The sequence below is a fragment of the Amphiprion ocellaris genome, chromosome 15 (assembly GCF_022539595.1).
Source record: "Amphiprion ocellaris isolate individual 3 ecotype Okinawa chromosome 15, ASM2253959v1, whole genome shotgun sequence".
Lineage (NCBI taxonomy): Eukaryota > Metazoa > Chordata > Actinopteri > Pomacentridae > Amphiprion > Amphiprion ocellaris.
The window spans coordinates 6,731,877-6,752,633 of NC_072780.1; the positions used below are offsets into that span (position 1 = coordinate 6,731,877).

The 20,757-nt window shown below is 39.2% G+C and overlaps 1 protein-coding gene across 2 annotated transcripts in view; it reads left to right on the forward strand.

The window, feature by feature from the left end:
- csmd3b (CUB and Sushi multiple domains 3b) overlaps positions 1-20,757 on the forward strand; it is a 349,486-nt gene that overhangs the window by 181,253 nt on the left and 147,476 nt on the right. For both annotated transcript variants that reach the window (XM_055017938.1, XM_055017939.1), the window contains exon 7: positions 679-886. In XM_055017938.1, the coding sequence (XP_054873913.1) occupies positions 679-886 (208 nt within the window). The remainder of the gene's footprint in view (positions 1-678; positions 887-20,757) is intronic.

Sequence of the window (20,757 nt, forward strand, 5' to 3'; positions counted from 1 at the left end):
GCGGAGCTCTGTGATTGGAGAAATGGAAAATTATTACTGGAGGAGAGGACAGCAGCTCTGAGTGTGACAGGAACTACAGCCTAACCCCAAAACCCAAAACCCTATTTCTAACTGGCCCAAAGAAGACAAGAGCATTCTACTAAGTGGACTGGCTTAAAATAGTCCAAATATACTCTTTACATGCTATTTTTGTACTACTTCATACCTAAAGTGTGACATGAGAGCTCCATATTTTCATAATATGGTTCGCTAATAAGCTAATATGACTTGACAATTTATGTGTCTTGAGAAAGTCATCCATTTCTAACATTCAAGCCACAAAATAACAGCCAGAGTGGAGAGCACAGAGTGTACCTATAATACTAAAATTAAGGGAACTGAGAGAAAATCACCTCCTAGAGGGAGAGAGTTGGGGAGTTGGGCTGGCTCACCTGTAATCTGCTTGAATGGTTGAAAAATAACGTTACACACATCGACAATTAGATCCTAATCACTAATTCGGTTAATCAGCTGAATCTATTATATTCATTTGCCAATTGACTCACTCAATTATACATAGGTGTGGAAATTAAAACAATCCCAAAAGCAAGAAATTCAATTTTTTAGAAGTCCGCCCCTCGGTCCCTCCTCCTCTCCCTAACCCAGGTTTTCTATTTGTCACTCTGATTTGATTGACAGCTGAGGACACATGTGGGGGCACTGTGAGGGGCGGCAGTGGGGTGGTGACCAGTCCCGGTTACCCCGGCAACTATGGTAACCAAGCCGACTGTACTTGGATCCTTTTGGCCGAACCTGGAGACACCATCTCTGTCATCTTTACAGACTTCCAGACAGAGGAAAAGTATGATTACCTGGAAGTGGAGGGCTCTGAACCACCAACCATTTGGTGAGTCACTTTATTTATTTATTTATTCATGCATACATGTGCGTGCGTTGCCGTTATTGTGTTGTTGGGAAATGTGGAACCAGTGTCAGATTCAATTTGTGGCATTATGTTGTAGAACAATTGCAGTGGAGAGGTGAGTCACAGTTCAGTGGTAAATTGCAGAAAGGTTGCAGGAGATGTTTTCATGTGTAAGAGACATACAATTAGCCGCTTGGTGAAAACATGTTTGCATGGTAAGCTCAGGGGTGGATAGGAAGGTTGAGACAGGTTGGCTGGATTATTAAAAATACCTCGTATGAAAAGCCATTATTCCGTGCCATAAATGCAAGGAGGCTAAAGTTGACATTCCAATTGAATGTGGAGCGTCGTAAAACCCAGTGTGTGCAGCGGGAAACGATGCAGTGGGCAGTATAACTGAGGTATAGGAGATAGTAGGGCTCAGCTGTGTTTGGTGAGTGGTTTTGAAATGTACGATGGTGGTACTGGTTCTGATCTATACTTTAAAAAAAAAAAGACTTGGTTGACATTTCTGACCTGACATTTCTGGCATGGTCACGTAGTCGCTGAGTTTATGGTACAATTTAACCACACTTGGAGTAGAGTCGTAAAAAGTTAGAATGGGTGATAAAAACAAGTTAGAACTCGTGTAAGAACAGGCAGTAAAAAGAAAACGTTATTACAGATATAAAGTACAGTTTCTATCTCTCGTTCTAGAACTATAGCAATTCTTTCCTGGGGGGGGGAATAAATAAACTCTCGAAGTATGATTCGTGTTGGTGCGCATTCGCTCCACAGTCTTTCTGCCCGGCTCTTGTATATCACAGAGGAATTAACTGATCTTTTAACAACCCCGCGTGTGTTTTCAAATGGTTCACTCATAACAATATTTTATTGCTTCAGCTGCTCATTGATTGTTGGCAAATGAAGGTATTGATCAACCATTGCTGTTGCTGTAACCAATTTGAATCTAATCACGGTCAGGGATGTTAGACTGTGTGCGTGTGTAATTGATTTGGAAGTAATGATGTCCAGGTAACTGGTTTTAGGAAAGTGTGGAGCATGTCTGCGCAGGTGCACATCATTCTGCTCACTCATGATTACTCGTACGTGTTTGTGTGGATTTGCAAATGTGTTCAATAAAGCAAAAGTATGCAGCAGCAGATTATTGCTTGATAGAAAAGGACAACTTTTCACTAATATATCCTGTTGGGAGCTGACCATGTCTGCTGGTCTCATTTTATAGCATTAATGCATTCTCTTAGTGGCTGTATGAGTAATATTTGAGGCAGTAAAGTAAAGGTTGCGTGCATACATATTTGATTATTATTTGACAACCAGAGAGATGCTGTTATCACTCTACACTTTACTTGCGAGCCATACATGAAACAGTATTAATAATCAGACAGAGAGACGTGAATGATAATAGTAAGATCATGACCAGATAATTGCAAATGTTATTGTAATTTTTAATGTGACTTTTAATACTTCTGTAGTTTTGGTTTGAATGTAGTTAACTTTGTGTACTTTGTTTATAGTACAAGCCAAAATACATGCAAAAAGTAAGTTATCTGGTGATGTGTTCTGCCCAAAGACAATTTATTCTCCTGTTCTGACTGCTCTGTACTGTGGAATCTGCACTGATGCCCACAGTTAGGCTATACATCATTTATGAAGGCCTCAAATCCACACTGAGAAGGAGAAGAAACTATTTTTAAACATAATTAATGAATTTGTAACAAACTTTTAGGAAGCATAAGGCCATTCAGGTAATTTATATCCAGCTTTCATTTGGAACTGGGGGCAAATACAAAACCTTACTGCTGTGAAAAATCACCTTCTTAGGAGTATTTACGATCCATATTTATTGCTCAGAGTGAGATTGTTGGCCTTTGGGGGAAAATGTGGTGGAGGCTGGTAGTGTGTGATTTAGTTTGACTGGTGTCTCCACTCATGTGATGTATTGCTGTTTAGTTATTTACTTGCTGAATTAACTGCGGAGTCCCATACAGCACACTAAGGTCACCGTGTTGATGATCTTATATCATGGCTCCTCTCCTGCAGCCAGACTGATAATATGGTCTTAATTTTGCACTGAGGAAAGTACAGACAATCAGACGAACAGCCTGGAGTGACCCTAATATAGATGGAGTCTCCTTTTAGATGTTTGTTCTATGGCAACATCAGGAGGTCAAGTGGATTGCACTATAATAAATGTACAAATGTATGAATTTGTTGGTAATGTGTGTAAATATATGCTGGAAAATCATGAAGAACTCAGTAAGAGCTCAGGGGAAGTACACTGATTCCCTGACTTCAGTCACTTGCTGCCAGCTGGGCATAAGTGGAGTCTGTTAGCATAATCTATGTTTGTCTATTTGTACAGTCGAGCAACATGACGTATGTTTAGTATAGTGCACTATGAAAACAGTCTGACATTTTGGATGTCCGTGAGTCATTTAAGACATGTTTGGAATAAAAATGCTAAATTTGTGCTTGTTAGAGTGTGAAATGTGAAGATTTGCCACTTTTCTCCATTTCTTCCCCCTTTGTTGTCAGACAAAATAGCAATTTGGTGTCACTTTGGGCAGTAACTTGTCATGAATCTACTGGGAAACAACTCAGATACTTTACTTAAGAATGCATATTAGTTGCATAAGTGCTAATACAGTAATGTAAGAATAATTCATTACAAAAAAAATATCACAAAAATTTTTAAGTAAAAAAATGTGAGCAGTAGCAATAAAATGTTTAAAAATAAAATAAAAGCACTATATTTGTCCGTTTCAGTGATATATTGTAGTATTTTGAATAACATCAATTATTATTAGCACTAAAGCATGTTATTGTTTTAGCTGCAGGTAAAGCTAATTTGAACAGATGAATAATGGAAGAAGAAAAACTGAGAAATAATTTTTAAGACACAAGCCTGTGTTCAATTTTGGAACAACATTTTCTTCTCTAGTCTTTGATTTTTGGTGAGATGCTGGGGCATTTGAACGTTCACTGAAATTAAACCATGAGGGACATTTAGGGGAAAACTCCCTCTGTTGTAAGATGTTAGAAGCCAAGAAGGTTGAAAAGTGCAGTTTTCATCTTGTCTGTTGAAGCATGATATATAATCTAACATTTTAAACCTTCATCTTAAAGCTAACAAATAACTAAAGCTGTCAAATGAATGTAGTGGAGTAGAAAATGCAATATCCCCCTCTAAAATGTAGTGAAGTGGAATTATATAGTAGCATAAAATGGAAATACTCAAGGAAATTACAAGGACCTTAAATTTCTATGTAGGTATAGTGCCTGAGTAAGTGTACTTAGTTACTTTCCACCGCTGCAATTGCCCCACCAAACAGTAGATCCTCATCCTTGAAGCACTCCACTGCCTTTGTTGAACACAACATGTTGTCCCTTTTACGGCTGCAGAAGGGGCTGAAATTGGTTGCAAATCAAACAGAATTGATTTTCTAGTTAGGTCTATTCAGAGAATGGAGACCAGTCACATCAATTCGCATGTGCCATTGTGTATTTGTCTGGTTCTGTGCTTAAGTATCCAAGCTTGTTTGCATGTGAGTACAGTCATAATTAAGTGTGCGTCGCATCGGTCTGCCATCATGTAATGAGCGGTGTGTGTGTATTCTGCTTCCACTGTCTATACAGTAGCATCAGTCCTCTTTGTCCTTATGAAAACTCCTGGAGCTTGATATTGACAAAACGCCACTCTGTAAGCAAAAGCTGTTTCATGCCCTTACTTTGTAAACAACCTTTATTTATCTTTCATATCGGAATGATGATGATTATGGAAAAAAGGAGCACAATGGAATGACATGAAAACAGTGGAGTAGGTGGATTTAGATTAGAGCTTAGCGATACATAAAAGCACTTTTAACAGTAAGATGTTTCTTTGTAAGTGGTTGAAACTGTTGTGACATTTTCTGTGCTGAATTATTTCTAAAGAAGGAAATACAGTCAGAGAGGCATGTGAACCACATGTCAGCCTTTAAAGTGACAGATATGGATCACAGAGGCATTCTTTTGAGGTGATCTTGATGACAGACTAGCACCAGCGTGCACGCCATTAGCACTGTTAACACTCAGCAGATGCGAAATAAGGTGAAAATGACAGGAATCCACTGACAGTTGTCTGTAGCTACTGTTCTAAAATATTTGCATCTTAAGTGGCTCATATCTTTATTCATTCATACCTGTATTCCTGTGTTAAAGTAGGTGCTGTTCCTTCTTTAGCTGAGCCTTTTGTCACAGCTGACTGAATGTAGGAATTTGTGTAAAATATCAATTTCTGTATCTGTTATCCTCTGTTCCCATGAGTTTAGAGGATCTGTATTATTATGACTGGTGCTTTTTACATAATTCTGATCACAGACCCACAAACAAATGGCACTGAAAACACTTCTCCATCCTGTCAAAGGAATGAAAGAAATGGACACAGATAAATATTCCAAAGCCAACTTATCAACGCATTGGAGGACGACTTGGCCCATCAAAATGTCCCTGAGAAGTCCCAAGACTCATAACATTATTTCCCAGAATTATGCTCCATGTGGAAGTGTGCAAATAAGACTTTTATTCATTGTGGGAACAGTAAACACCCAGAAAATGAGAAACAAAGAACATTTGCTATCACTAAAAGTCCAAACACCAGAATATTCTAGTATCTAAGTATCAGTTTTAGTGTTTGTGCTAAAATCAAAAGGTCTATTTCACCTGAATTCACTGCATTGGCTGCTGCAAAACTGACACTTTTGTTGGAGGGAAGTCTTTATAAAGACCAGATCATGCCGCTTCATTCCTTATAAATTACCTCACGACATCACGACACTAATATATTAACTGCGATTGGCAATTTAGGAAGGAAGCTAATAGCTAAAATGCTCATTTCCAATGGCAATTAGCAGAGAAAGGTAATAGCAGATATTGTAATATGCAAGTGTGTGGAAGACTTTGTAATGTCTGCTTTTGCAGAGGTTTCAACAGCAGCTTCACACACATTCCAACACACACAGAGACATCCATGTTCACATGCGCGTGCACACACACACTCAGGCTGGCGCACAAATAGTAACTCCTTCACAAACATGCACACTCATCGAGACTCTCCTCATACAGACACTTGTGTCTCATCAGTATGCAGAGAGGTGTGCTTGTGCCTATAAGAGAAGTATATTGCTGGGAGCTAAATGCCTGTAATCCTAGATTCACACTGCACACACTAATACGCACACACACAAACACGTTTTATATTTTGTTGTTTCAGAATCAGTTGCCCTTGAAACCAAGTAGAGCATCTTAAATAGAGTGATCTCGCTCTGTCTTACTTTCTCTGCATCTATCTATCTATCTGTCTGTCTGTCTGTCTGTCTGTCTGTCTGTCTGTCTGTCTGTCTGTCTGTCTGTCTGTCTGTCTGTCTGTCTGTCTGTCTGTCTGTCTGTCTTATCTTCTGTCTTACAAGCTTCTCTATATGACTACAGGGAACAGCACACTGTTTAATGCTCGTAGGTGCACCTACTTGACAGCCCATCACAAAATTCATGGTAATGGTGGACCAGGCTGTTCAAAGTCTGTCATTTACCAATCTCCTGCTTGTCTCGGAATTTTTTTTTAGGGCCACTAAAAATTAATTTTGTCAGGTCTGAGATGGTGTCGAAGCCTTGTCGCCAAAAGCCTCGAGTCATTTCACTGTAGGCGGGTTGGTTTAGCAGACAGTTAATTCTCCTCTGACACCACAGTATAGTCACATACACACATTGTACAATATGCACCAGATTCATGCTTGAATTTGCATACAGTATACATATGTGCATGAAATCAGCCAAAGCAACCACACGTCAGTATGTGTATATTTACTGCTCGCTGGTATGGAAGCTGGAAGTGTTCTGACTCATTTCAGTATGCTCGATGTGTCAGCGGATAACACTACGAGCCAAGGGCGCACAACCAATCTGTTCTGGCAAAAAAAAAAAAAAGCCCTCCTGCCCCACTGTAACAGTTCTGTGAGGCCTATGATGAACACTAACACATCATCATGACGTCTAGTGCATCAACACATGCAGCACAACAGCAGGGATGTAGCATTAAGTATGCTGTTCAGTAGAGTGATGTTAAATACCCGCTTGAGTGTTGGCCAAATCAGAGCCAAATTATTGATAGTGCATAATGTACTGATCCACTGGATCATATGGAGGTTAGGTGAATCCCAAACTAAATGTTGTTTACTTGATCTTGTGTCCTTAATTATTTTTTTTTTATTTAAACTGAAATGCACTTTATATTTCTTCATATCTGACCCTTATTGACATTATCAGCTTAATATAGTGCTCAAAACAAGTGTGAATCAATGCAAAGTGTCGAAGCAAACTTTTAAATAGCATCTGTAGTATAAGTAAGGTACAACATGGTATATTTGTTTATTGTTGTTTTACCTGCTTGATTTCACCAAAGCTGAAAAACACATTTCATATATCCGTGATCCACCCACAAGAACCCAGAACTGACATTTCAATCATCCTTTTAGGTTTTAGCAATTTGTTTTACACACTTACACACACATGCCTCAGAATATATGGCACAATATGTGTTTAATTCTTCTTCTTCTTCTTCTGCTTCTTCTTCTTCTTCTTCAATTATTAATTTATTGATTTATTTTTGTGGGACTTTTTTTTTAGTGATGTAACAAACTGGAATTTTGTATCACCTTAGACAGAAACTAGAACTATGTTCTTTATGAGACAGTAAACAATCAGTAATGTCCTAATTAGACACCATCAATTATGCTGTAATTAGAAACCGCATATAATGCCACATTAGATCCACAATCTACTGTTCTTAGATATTATCATATCCCATTATACTCTAATGAGAAACCAACCAGGAGATCCTAATATTCTATTAGACACCATTTTACAAGAGCATAGACTAATTATCAAAATCAAGTACAAAGCCATAAATGAATTGGATTTCCCTTTAGTTTACAGTGCAGCTCTGTTGTAAGGTGTTACAAATTACTCTGTAGGAAAGAATGGATGTGTCTAACAGTGGAAGGAACAAAGATGCAATGACCCTTCAGCTTCTCTGACCTAACAAGGTCGAATAGTGACATATGGTATATAAGAGAGTACAACATCAAAATACTATTGTAGCTCAGAAAAAAACATCTAGGCTACTAGGAACGTGTGAAGTGGTGACCAGACGTGACCCCATGTGGTGTGTCTTGAGTTTACAGTACAGTTTTCTTTTAATGAGTAGCAACTGACCGTGCAATAAAATGAATGTATGTTTAATAAAGGCCATATAAATGTGTTTTCCTCTGAGGTCTCAGTGTTCTGTCAGATTGCTGTAAAGTCTCTGCCCAATACAGCCTAATATGACATTACATTTGTCTCATTGCACCCTGTGATGTCTTAATAAGTCAGGTCCACACTGGTTGCATTGAATATGGCATGTAGTTATATCTTCATTTGGAGAATAATGCCTTACCGTAGCATGGTTTTTGATCTGGTATGACATTGTAGTTGATATTTGAATTAGACAGTAATCTTGTAAAATCATGCCCAATAGTTTACTAGTATCTGCTGTTTGTTTTTAAATTAATTTAACATAATAGTCTCTAAGAATATTATATTTTGGTTGTTATGTGCCGTGTCTAATTACAGCATAATTTAGGTGTATGGCGTCTAATTAGCATAATACCTTTACATTCACATCCTAAAAAAGGACATTTTACTTATGGTTTTTCGTCTTATTTAACACAAAGTACTGCTTATTAAATTGTGACCTTTAAAAATGACTAAAATAGCTTCTGTCGTGCCTGATTTCCATCCTTCACTGTGACAGGTGTGGCCTACCTTCTCATGTTGTTTGATGTAATGGAGAGAAACATCTGAGTAGTGTGTTATCTGAACAACTTGAGGTTAGTCCCAGAGATACAAACCTGGTTTCTTCAGCGACATCAATCAAAATTTACTCATTCTGTACCGTGCTGAAATTGGCCAGTTCTTTTGCTTGTCTCAGCTGGATATTGTTGTGTCGGTCCTTGGCCTTCACAACTATCATAACACATCACATGTTTGCATGTGAATTTTCAAGAGAGATGTGCTCTTCTCGAAGCATTAGCATTCGTTTGGGGAGATGGAAAAGGAGCTGTGTGTACAAGACAAAGGGAGTGTGTGGGTCCGGGTGTGTGTATATGTGTGTGAGTGATGTTATGCTTGCCGAGTGCTAATCAATGCTGCTGGCAGAGAGGATGCTGGGATAGCGGCACCATCCCGAATCGGAAATGGAGCGATGACCTTGAACACAAACACACACTTTTTCTGTCTCTCCCACACACACACACGCACAACAAACAAACACACATATCAGATCATCCTAAATATGTATCTAAAGATGCAGAGAAACACAAGCTTATTGATACACACAAACACAAAGACACGCCTGTCTGGTTCCAGACTTTGAAATAAAAGTCTACATGCCAACTTTGTCATAGTTTAGTGATTTAAATACATCTTGTATTGACCCTGGTTGGAGAAACAACTTTGCAGATGTAGCTTTTGTGGTACTATGCGGGATGCGTAACCATTATTAGGACCATGGAGCTAGTCTGTTTAGAATATGTTGGTTCCTGTGTTGTTCGTATCTCTGCAGACATACTGGGAATACATGCAGGGGTACAGTCAGGTGCCACAACATCATTATTGTTAAGGGTTTTTTAATATTTCACTGGTTGTGTAAATAATGCACTAAGAAAACAATCCTGTGCCAACAGGCGACAAGCTAACAAACATGGATTTAAACCATTTAGGCCTCAGGAATACATAAAGCTCTCTGGTTATGAAAACTAAATGATAGCAGTGAGCTTTGTTTTAAAAGAAATTTCACACTGTGAAACAACAACAACTTGAGTCAGTGGTGGGCAGATATCTATTGGTCATGAATATTATAACTGCATGTAACCATACACTTAATAAAAGTCATGCATACAGTGATATGAGAAAACATTAAAACCACTGTTATTGTGTAGGATGTGCAGCTGTAAAGATCTGAAAAGAGCTACATAGTTATAGCAAGACAACTGGTCTTCAAAACAATGAGAGGTGCTTCCAGTTAGCGGTGGTGAGTACCAACTAACACAGTCCCTGGAGGGACAAACCATGAACTAGCCACAAGGTGTTTTGGGATTAACTTTAACAAGTCTAATCAGTAGCAGTTTGAACTTAATAACTTACTGTACTTAAAGGATCTGCTGCTAATGTCTTGAGAGGTCTCAGATGTCTTGTAGAGCCCCTGACTTTGTGGGTCAGACCTGCTTTGATGGAACACAAAAGAACCACAGTGTACAAGGGCACTTCAAAAACTTCTCAGCCTCACCGGGAAACAAAGGGTGTAACTCCCATTTAGGGCATGACTCTCCACTATAGAGCCTTATATCACTGTCCACAAAATAAACTAAGAAAAAAGGAGAGGACAGCTTCAAGCTGGCAGCTGTTACACCCAGGACAATGTGCCCATTTTTTACAGCACAGGTTGTAGAAGCAGCCAAATGTGGCTTTGAACTATTGAACCATGCACCTTACTCACCTGACCTGCCACCGTCTGACTTCTGTTTTCCTAACTGAACTTGCATGGTTGCCATTTTCAGACTGATAATGAAGTCATGCATGCTGTTGAGCAGTATCTGCAAGCTCAAGATGTAACCCTCTTCCATGAAGGGATAGCAAAGATTGAACATCAGTGGACCAAGTGTATTGAAGTTAAAGGAGACTATGTTGAAAACTAACGCAAGAACAGTGTTTCTCCTGTGATTTTTTTCTGGTGAGAACTTTTTGAACGATCCTTGCATTAGGTTGGGTAGTTGTGGTGTTTTGGGTAATGAATGGTATCTTCATGATCACATTTTTGGTGTGTTGGCACTGTAATTGTTTCACAAACTTGACATTTCAGTTTCTAAACATCTGTTAGACTGTGCTGCAGTAATTGAGGCATGATTTCCTGAAAGACCAGCATTTACTACAAACTTAACTACTTAGATTATTGGTATTGACCTACATGACTGCTCCCTTCAAGGAGCAATAACTGCCAGAGTCATACCAGTGTGCTTTTGGTTATCAGCAATAGCATTTGTCATCAGAATGCTAGTGTCATTCTGTTGAAAAGAACAATGTTTTGCCAGTAAACCAACGGAGACAAACACCACTGCAACACTGACGTGCTGTATGTTGAAGTTGAGCCTGCACCATATTTTTGTGCGACAAAGATTTGAGCAGTAAAGCATAAGAATAACAAAAAAGCATTAAAGGTTTTTTTTCTTTGCTCATATTTTTCTAAAGTTCTTTCCTTTAGATAATGTCAAACATGGTTATAATTCCACGACACTGCTCTGGTGATGGGTAACCGGCATCGCTGCCTGCTAGCTGTCATCACCACAATAGTGCAGGATAACACTTCAAACACACAGAAAAGGAGATTGTTTTTGTTGTTTTTTCACATCCCCAAAATGAACTCCAGCAAATCACATCAACCACTTATTATTGTAGAGGAGGACTCCAGAGAATCCATTACCAGCCACATTCATAGGGCAAACGACTCTCATAGAGAGCTTGTAAACAAGTTCATGATGCAGACTATTTTCCTCTGAATCATTTTGTAACATTGTGTCTTATAGGTTATAGCCAGTGACCTTCACACTGTTTCTCTGGGGGCATCAATTTTTAAATCCAATTTCTGGTGGCCCAAAGCCTAATTTAGGTCTGCAAGACTGTTCTCCAGGCATGTCTAGGCAAATTTACCACATTATTAACCCACACCTTTGATGGGCTTTGAAACAAATTACTGAAACCTTTTGGGAAGGGGCACCTTCTTATTTGTGGGACCCAACACAGAGAGACAAAGAGGCGAAATGAGTGGACAGTGAGAGAGGTGTCATGGTGTTTTAGGAGGGGTAGTGCAGGTCACCTGGAAGAAGACAGGAGAGGCAGGAGACAAGAGAGAGGAATGGGGAGAAAAGAAGAGCCGAACAGGGCAATTGGGGTGACAAGAGGAGCCAGGAGAGAAGAAGTGGAGATGAAACATAGGAAGGTGGGGTAGGCAGGAGACAAAAGCAGAGTTGCAGAATCGGGGACAAGGGGTGGGGGAGATGCGAGTTGACAGGAGAAGAGAGGTGGAAAGAAGAATAAGAGGAATGGAGGGGTAGACACAGGAACAGAAATCCATCAGGGGAACTCATGGGGGAGGAAAGAGGTTGTAGACAGAAAGAGACAGAGACACTGAGAGGGGTTGAGGAAGGCAGAGAAGGACAGACTGAGACAGACATGTACAAATAAACTTTATCTGACAGTTGCTACCTCTTCAAAAAGCTAAATGTGATCACGAGAATACTTGAATTAAATAAAAGCCATGTTAACAACTTAATCCACTGTTTCTTTAACTTGGGTCATATTGAGAGGGTTCACTGCAGGATTAAAATGTGTGGAGAAGTTTGAAATTAGCCACATTATAGTGAGATCGTTCAGGGATGTAAACACCATACGCTGACTAAATCTGCCCATCTGAATTTATTCTGAATGTGCAGCTTGCCCAGTATATGGGAGCGTTAAATTTTAGAGCAACTGTCTTTTTCATAGCTGGCATTAATGTCTGAAATCTGAACAAACCGCATGGGTTTTGCATAGGAGCCATGGAAAAACGACATGCATTTGCATTTTATGAGGGCATTTCTGAATTTACAAGTTGGCTATAGGAGAAGAAGCACATGACAATTAATTCAGTCGACACACACTATGAAAGATTGCATTAAGATGGTTATATTAAGATAAATCTTCTTCTGCTATGCATGTAAACAGCTTAAAAAAGCTTAATCAAATTACTCTTAGAATCAAAGTGAGGTCTATAATTAGATTAGTGTATGATAATTAGATTATAGTGTTTATGCAAACAAAGTCACGTTATACACGTTGACTCAGGATAACAAACTCAAAATAGGTCATCTCCTCTCCGGGGCTTTGAGGTATCTTCAACTTTTGCACTTTATTATACTGAACACCATGACAGAGCTAAATCTTGATTATCTTATATTCATTTGATCTTTGTTTTTGTTTTTTTTAGCTGTCAACTATTGCCTGTGGCTTGCAGAAATTCAAAAATACAATTCTCTGGATAAACACGTGGCAAATAGTCCTCTTGACTGCTGTTCTCTGTGACAAAAATGTGAATAATGTCTGCCTTTTTTTTGGTTTTAGTTGACTTTTTATGCTAAAGCTCTCGGCCACAAGACATGAAATATATTTAACATGTAGAAGACCTTGTCAGACATTAATTACAGTGAGCACATGTCACCACTACAGCGAAAGACTTTTTACAGGTCGTCTTACCAAGCAGTCAAATTTGATATTTACCATTCCCACAGTAAATAACCTTTCCAGTCTTACTAAGCCAAACCCAAGGGACCAGGCCAGAAGTTGAGGACCACTGGAGCACGTTATGTAGTTGGGCCAGGCCTCAGCAAATTAATTCTAGCATCATAAATACGTTGTCATTCCCTGTACCACAGCCAGCCTGTGTATGAGCATGTATTTATGTCTTTGCTCGTTTGTGGAAAGTGAAGTGTATTGAATAGTCAGCCACTAGTGCTGAAAATATAATATAATGTAATGTAATAATAATGAAACCAGCTCCTTCTCCTTGTCTCTGTCCCCCTTCTCTCCTTATTCTCCGTCTCTGCTCTGATTACTGTGCTGTCCTGTAGGCTAACACACAAACACACACACTCACAGGGTTTGAGAAGAGGCAGGGAGCCGCCCAAAATTGCAATGGCTTCTGGGAAAAGATTGAACTGAAAGGAAAGAGTGCACAGACAAGTGACAGAGCGTAAACCCTAGAGAGATTGAGAGGAAGGAAAGAGAGGAGGGTGAGAAGAGGGAGAAGAAGGGGGAGTAATAAAGAGAGGCAATAGGTTTTAACTCAGCTAGGGGGTATTTGGAGCGTTATCACCCAATTTCTTTGTTTTTGTGAAGGATCTACTAAACAAACTGGCCACTATGAATGCAGTAACATGCTCAAGCTTAATATTTATCTCAGTTTGACACTTTGGTCAGAACCAATTTATTTTTCTCAGCTTTTATACCACTCTCAATGTTTGGCTGTGTTTTAACTGCATCTACAAACAAAAGAAGCTACCTAGATTTGCAAACTGCTTGCTCTGCCACCACGACCATAACTTACTCAGCAGATGGTATATAACATTTTACACAAGGTACAAAACAAATCTCAGCTGTTTCTGACTGTAAAACTGTATTCTTTTGATTAGAGGGTAGTTACTTTGCAAAAAAAACAAATGGCCATTAACACTTTAAAGTAGTTCTCTCACATCAAAGTCTATTGTCACAGTCAATTCTTATATTTGCTGGCTCCAGATATACTTTAAAGATACAACATAGGGCCAAAAGTATGTGGACACCTGGATATTACCCCTGTATTTCAACATTTTTCAACTCTTCTTGGACGGCTTTCCACAAGGTTTTGGAACCTGTGCTCCTAAGCAGCTACAAGTGCACTAGAGAGGTCAGACACCGATAATGGATGATGAGCTCCGACTCGTTCACCCAAAAGGTTTCATACAGGCCAGTCCAGTTCCAGCCCTGAACAAAATGCTTGCTCCAAATTTGGAGGCACAAAATGAGAGCATCATTACATCCGGTTGCATTAAAAAACATCCTTATTTGGGCTAATGGGCCAAAACCAAACTATGAAAACCCTCCTCAGAAGTGCACCTAAAAAATGATTTTGTCATTTTGTCGCAGTTTAATTTCTCCTTGCCAAATGTGTAAATTATTAACGTCGTAATGCTTATTTTTTTTCGCAATATGGTTCACAGTCACTCACTTATGTGTTATTTCAGCTCTTCGCTGTTCATTTGAACACGGCGTTTTAAAACCAAGTCGCTACTCTGTGAAGAGACCAGCAAGGAGGAGGAGAGAAATTTAGATGAGATAAAGGGAAGGGAGGGAGAGACAGAGCAGGGTCCCGTTGTGAACACTGATTACTCTCTGCCCACTTGAGATTGATGGAGAGTGACACAGCAGGCACGCTCACGCAAGCACGAACACCCACACACACACACACACACACACACACACACACACACACACACACACACACACACACACACACACACACACACGCACACACACGCACAAATACATAAATACACCATGTATAGAAACAATCTTGTGCACAAACACCAGGATGCACACACGCAGGACTTCTCTGTCTCTTTACTGATTGATGATGGCGTCACCTAGACTACATTCAGTCCAACGCTCCCGCAGTGTCTACGTCGCTGTGTGTGTGTGTGCTCATTTCTGTGAGTGCATGCATGTGAGCGAAGGTGTATTTTCATTGTAATGTTGGTGTGTGTTTGCCGGTGTGTGTATGTGCATGGCAGTTCCCACCTGCCTTAATTAGAGAAGGCTATTAAGACAGATTGCCTGATTAAGTAGCATTCCCCCTCTATCTAATGAATAGCCACACAGAGGCAGACGTGCACATGCAGTTAGTAGTGGGTTAGTGTAACTCGTAAGACCACTGATGGAAGAATATTGCATGTGTGCGGAGAGCCATCCATTAGATAGTTCATGCAGAGCCACAGCAGCCATATATCAGGTTACCAGTGTCACATGTCCATCTGTCTTTTCTGTGCAAGATGTCACTTATGAGATCAAAACCCCTTCAGCTGAACTTCTACAGTGAGCAATTTAACAGCTCTTGCGAGAACGAGGCTGCACAGAAACCTCTACAGCTGCGATTGCATTTTGCACCAGACTGTCTGAAATAAATCTCACAAAGAAAACCAGTTATATTTATGGGAAAGATATTTTTATGCAGCAGTTGGGAGTCAAAGCAACAGCACAATATTGTGAAAAATCCAAGATGTGGGGGCTCTTTTACATAACAGCAAACATCAGGAAACTCAGCTAAAGTTAAAAATTGTAAGGAGCAAATTTAAATAATTTTAAATGTGAGGGATTGTGAATTATTGGAGTTTATAACATCACATGTGCAAGGTGACTGGAGGCCGTTTGAGCTGAGTTTGAAGTTAATACTGTGTGAAAACTTGACCTTTGTGTTGCATTAATGTTTTGATATTACATTTAGGAAAAGTTTCAATGCTTATCATTTCTGTAATGATTAATGCCATGCGAACTGAAACCAATGTTTCACTGCTTGCAGCACAAACAGACAGTTTGTTTGTATTCTGTCAACATGTTCCATTACTGTAAATGAGCTTTTCATTTGATTAAAGTATAATATTTTCTGTCATGTGCTCAACATGGCAGAAAATTTCAATTTAAATGTCATGTTTTATTCATTAATGCATATATACAGTAAAATCCGCTCTCTAGCAATGCTGCTTTTTGTGTTGTGTGATTACACTCCACTTAAACACTAAGATAAATAATTAACAAGCTAACAAACAAAGCTATGTACCTCTGTCAGACTCCCTGTGTCGTCCTGCCTCCACTCCCTGCCTCCCATTGCTCTCTCTCCGTGTCTTGATGTCTTCCCTCCATCGATCTTTGCCTCTTTCCACCCCATGCTTCTTTATTTCCTCCCTCTCCCTCTCTTTCATTCCCGCACTGCTCAGTGGAATGGCTGGTTTGTGTTTCTGTGGAGGGGAGAGGATGGATGGGAGGATGGTAGACAGAGAGATGGAGAGAGGGAGAGATGCTCTTTTGGTCTAGTGTATTTAATCAATTATGTTCTCTCGCTCCCTCTGGCAACTCTCCACTTGATATTCTCTCTCCTGCAGGCATACACACACACATAAATGCTCACACAACACATACACACACTGTCTCCATCTCAGTGTTTATTCTTTCCATTTTACCTACAGTAGTCGCAGCTGAACGTGAAACACAGGAGGCTTTCATAATTTTCCAGTAAACTTCCCTGGCAAGGCTGATGACTTTCAAGCGAACAATAGTTGTTATGCAACCAAACAGCACATTTACAGGAACAGCCGTTGTTGGTGGTTGATTGCTGACAGGCTCCTATGAAGTTTCAAGCACCAATTACGAAACATTTTATCCCAAAAGATGCTACTGCATTGGGATCTAGTCACACAGAAGCGTCATACAACCAAGAAATATCACCAAAGTGAGTCATTTCTTCTGTTTACTAGTTAACTGTATTTCATCACAGACATTTGCTTTCAAAATATGATCAAGAGACCATATCACACAGTTTTTTCTTAGATTTCTTAATGCATGTTTGGAAAAATGTTGAATGAAAATCCTCCATTGCAGTCTTTTTCCCATTAGTGCACCCAGGTGACTGTTTAGTGCCCTTCTCTAAACTTCTTTAACAATTTATTGCATTTTTCCATGTCTGTTATCGCATGCAGACAAGTTGTCCTCTCACAAGCTTCACTGATAGCCTGTGTTATCTTCACAAAACTCACCGTCTGACCACATTCCCACTTTGAGAGTTTGAAGTGTTAGTAGCAAATCTGACTTCACCCAGTATGTTTTCGGCCTCCGTCATTGTCAAATCACAGAGTAGGACACCCTTTCAGACCATGTTATTTAAAAAAAATCATTGGGGCCCATCTGACAATGATCTAGAATACCTCAGGGCTGCTCTTAAGTGCTTTTATGGCAGATATCTTGGGAGAACATTTAACAGTCACAGACAGAAGCCATCAGCATAGATGAATGGCTTAATAATGCATTACAAATTGTCCACACGGGGGAAGATCAGATAGCTCCTCCGTTGATGTTTTTTTGGAAGTATTCGGGTTTCCGCTACAAGCTTCATTTTAGATTTCAATTAATCATGTCGGTAGCTGGTAGACTCACACGGTCATCTTCATCTCTCAGATACATTCATGCATGGGGCCTATGCAGTAGTACATCTTTAAATTACATGTTGAGTGCCAGCAGGAGGTGCTTCCAGCTGTTGTGGGAATACAGACTGATGACCTTTTTAGCTACTAGCTTTTTTCACTAACTTCCCATCTACTGCTGCAAGAGGGACTTTTTTAAAATTACACCTTCATCATGCAGTTTGGAGATGTTAAGTGCTTCTTGAGCATGCAGTTAAATATTTCAGTGTCACACACATGGGCTCTCTGTATAGACTTACATTTTAATTCCTGTTTTGTGAATATGCGCACACAGTGCTCTGGGTAAAGGTGTCATAACAGAAAGAGAAAGACGAGCTGTAAACATGAATGTGTATGCGAGTGAGTGAATTGAACGAAGTAAATGAAAGAGTGGGCAGGAAGGAGATAAAGAGAAGAAGATGATGAACTTTTGTTTAAAAAAAAGAAAAGAGGCTGAATTACAAACACATCTCTATCTAAACCTGGAAAACTAGCACTAAAAAATGTTCTAGCAGCATTGCTACACTTTCCACCCTCCATTACATTAAAATAGAAGACATTTGTATAGTCTTCTAAAGCAAAAAATATGACTATGTGAAGAAACAAGTGAATGTTTTCTCAGATATATGCAGAATAGGTTGATATGGGTAACCATGAATTGCAGATGCATGACATGCACCTCAACATCTCATGTGGACATGGCCACAAGTCAGACATGCAAGTTTGAAATGATGATCTAGACAAATGTAAATGGGCTACAACAAGTGTAAAAGAAATCATGACACAGACAAGTCCAAGTGATCGGCAAACATGTATGCCTAGACAAACTCTTAAGTAGTCTTATTCCTTGCTAAGATACACACAGGATAGTTGAAGTACAGAGATTGCAGAATTTATAGACCAAAGGAGCAAGATGTGTCACGGTTAACACTACTGTGTAAACACTTTAGGCACTAAAATTCAAGTGAAGATGCTTTCAAAGATATTGTCATGAGTTTTGATTTATCAGTTAGCTTTATGCAAAGGGAATTAAAACATTTTTTTTTAAAGATAACAGAATAAATACTTGTTGTGACTCGGTGCTTTTAAGTTGTTGGGAGAAGTTGTCACAGTATATCGGCAGACTTAGGCTGAAGCTACTTTGGTCTCTTTACGTAATCCTATGCTGAACCAATAGTAACACAACTTTATAATAGACTTAATGATGGAAAATAACATCTGAAGTGTTTGAAACTTGTGCTTAAAATATCATGAACATTACCTTTGCATCTGACTTGACCTGTTTCTGCTTGTCGAGGCTGAGGCTGGTGTTTACAGTTCTTTTTGCTGAAAATCTGCTTTATAAACTTGTAGGACCTTTGAAAACTGATATTTCAAAAACTGTTAAAATTATTATTCATATCTGCAGTTTTGTTCAACAGAGAAAGAGATTAGATTTATTGATTGACCTGTACAGCTCCAGTCTTTACAAAAATGCATTTGAGGATATGTGCCAGTAAAATCTCTTATATGGCATTATTGGTGAATTTTTATCCTTTGAATTCATTATATATTTTTAAAACTATATCAGTACACTTTTGCATTGTAAATGCAATATTGTACAGTCATGTTTTTCATAAGTTTGTTTTAATCTTCAGTTTTTCAGTCTTCATTTCCATTTTTCATATATTTAATATAGTCATTGCCACACAGTCTTTATTCAGAGCTATGCTCATAAATAGACAACTTCATGTACCAACTATTTGAAATTTCAAATGTCTTGCATAAATCTAGGGACTGAATTTACACTCTGATCCAGATGATAGATTAATTCAGCATTGATTAACCATATGGTAGTCAGTTTAAATACAATTTCAGTTTTCTTTCTGAATATGATGTACACGGTTGAGACTGATCTTGGAGAATGTGCTGTTCTTGACTGAATAAGACAAATAAATTAGGTAATAATTAGTGATATTGTAAATGTTCTCTCTTCCTCTCAATTTAAAGTATGTTTTATCTTTTTTTTCCAAACTAGCAAGCAAAATGAATTTATTACATAATTTTAAAGCTCCAGTTTCAACAAATTAAGCAGATATGATGCTGTTCCACTGCTACTTCACACTGGAGTGCATGAGAAAACCTAACGGTCTAGGTACATACTGAGGACATTTCCTGTATGTATGTTGGTCACCTATGTTCACAGCTGTATATTGTTGTGTTGGCATTGTTGTATGGAAATCACGTGGCTCGTGTGTGAGTGTGTGTGAGTGACTAATAGCAGCCATCAGAGAGTCCTACTGATCTGGGGCACAAGGTGACCCTCTCTCTCTCTCTCTCTCTCTCTCTCTCTCTCTCTCTCTCTCTGTCATACACGCACACACACACACACACACACACGCACACACACACACACACACACACACACACACACACACCTACCTTCTAAAACACCTGCTCAGCATTCTTGTGCTCCACTTTTTACCACTGTTATTAAAGGGTACTGCTGTTGGACAGTAGTATATACATTATAATGCCACTCTCCATGTGCATGTGTGTGTGTGTGTGTGTGTGTGTGTGTGTGTGTGTGTGTGTGTGTGTGTGTGTGTGTGTGTGTGTGTGTGTGTGCAACCATGCATTTCTGTGTCCACACTTGTGTTGATATTAATGGACTGCAGAGGTTCATAGAAGGAGACAAGCGAACATGAGAGGGCAAGTCCACTTCACTCTTAACACCATTTATGTGTGTGTGTGTGTGTGTGTGTGTGTGTGTGTGTGTGTGTGTGTGTGTGTGTGTGTGTGTGTGTGTGTGTGTGTGTGTGTGTGTGTGTGTACCGGTGTCTCAAATGCCAAGGTGATATTACTAAAAATACCTCTATGAAAATGTAATGGGAGAAAAAAACAGCACCTGTTGGTTGACACCACAAGATGAAAGCGCCATACATCAAAGAACCGATGCATAGAAGGGGGTTATTGCCGGCAGAGATTGTATTTGAGCTT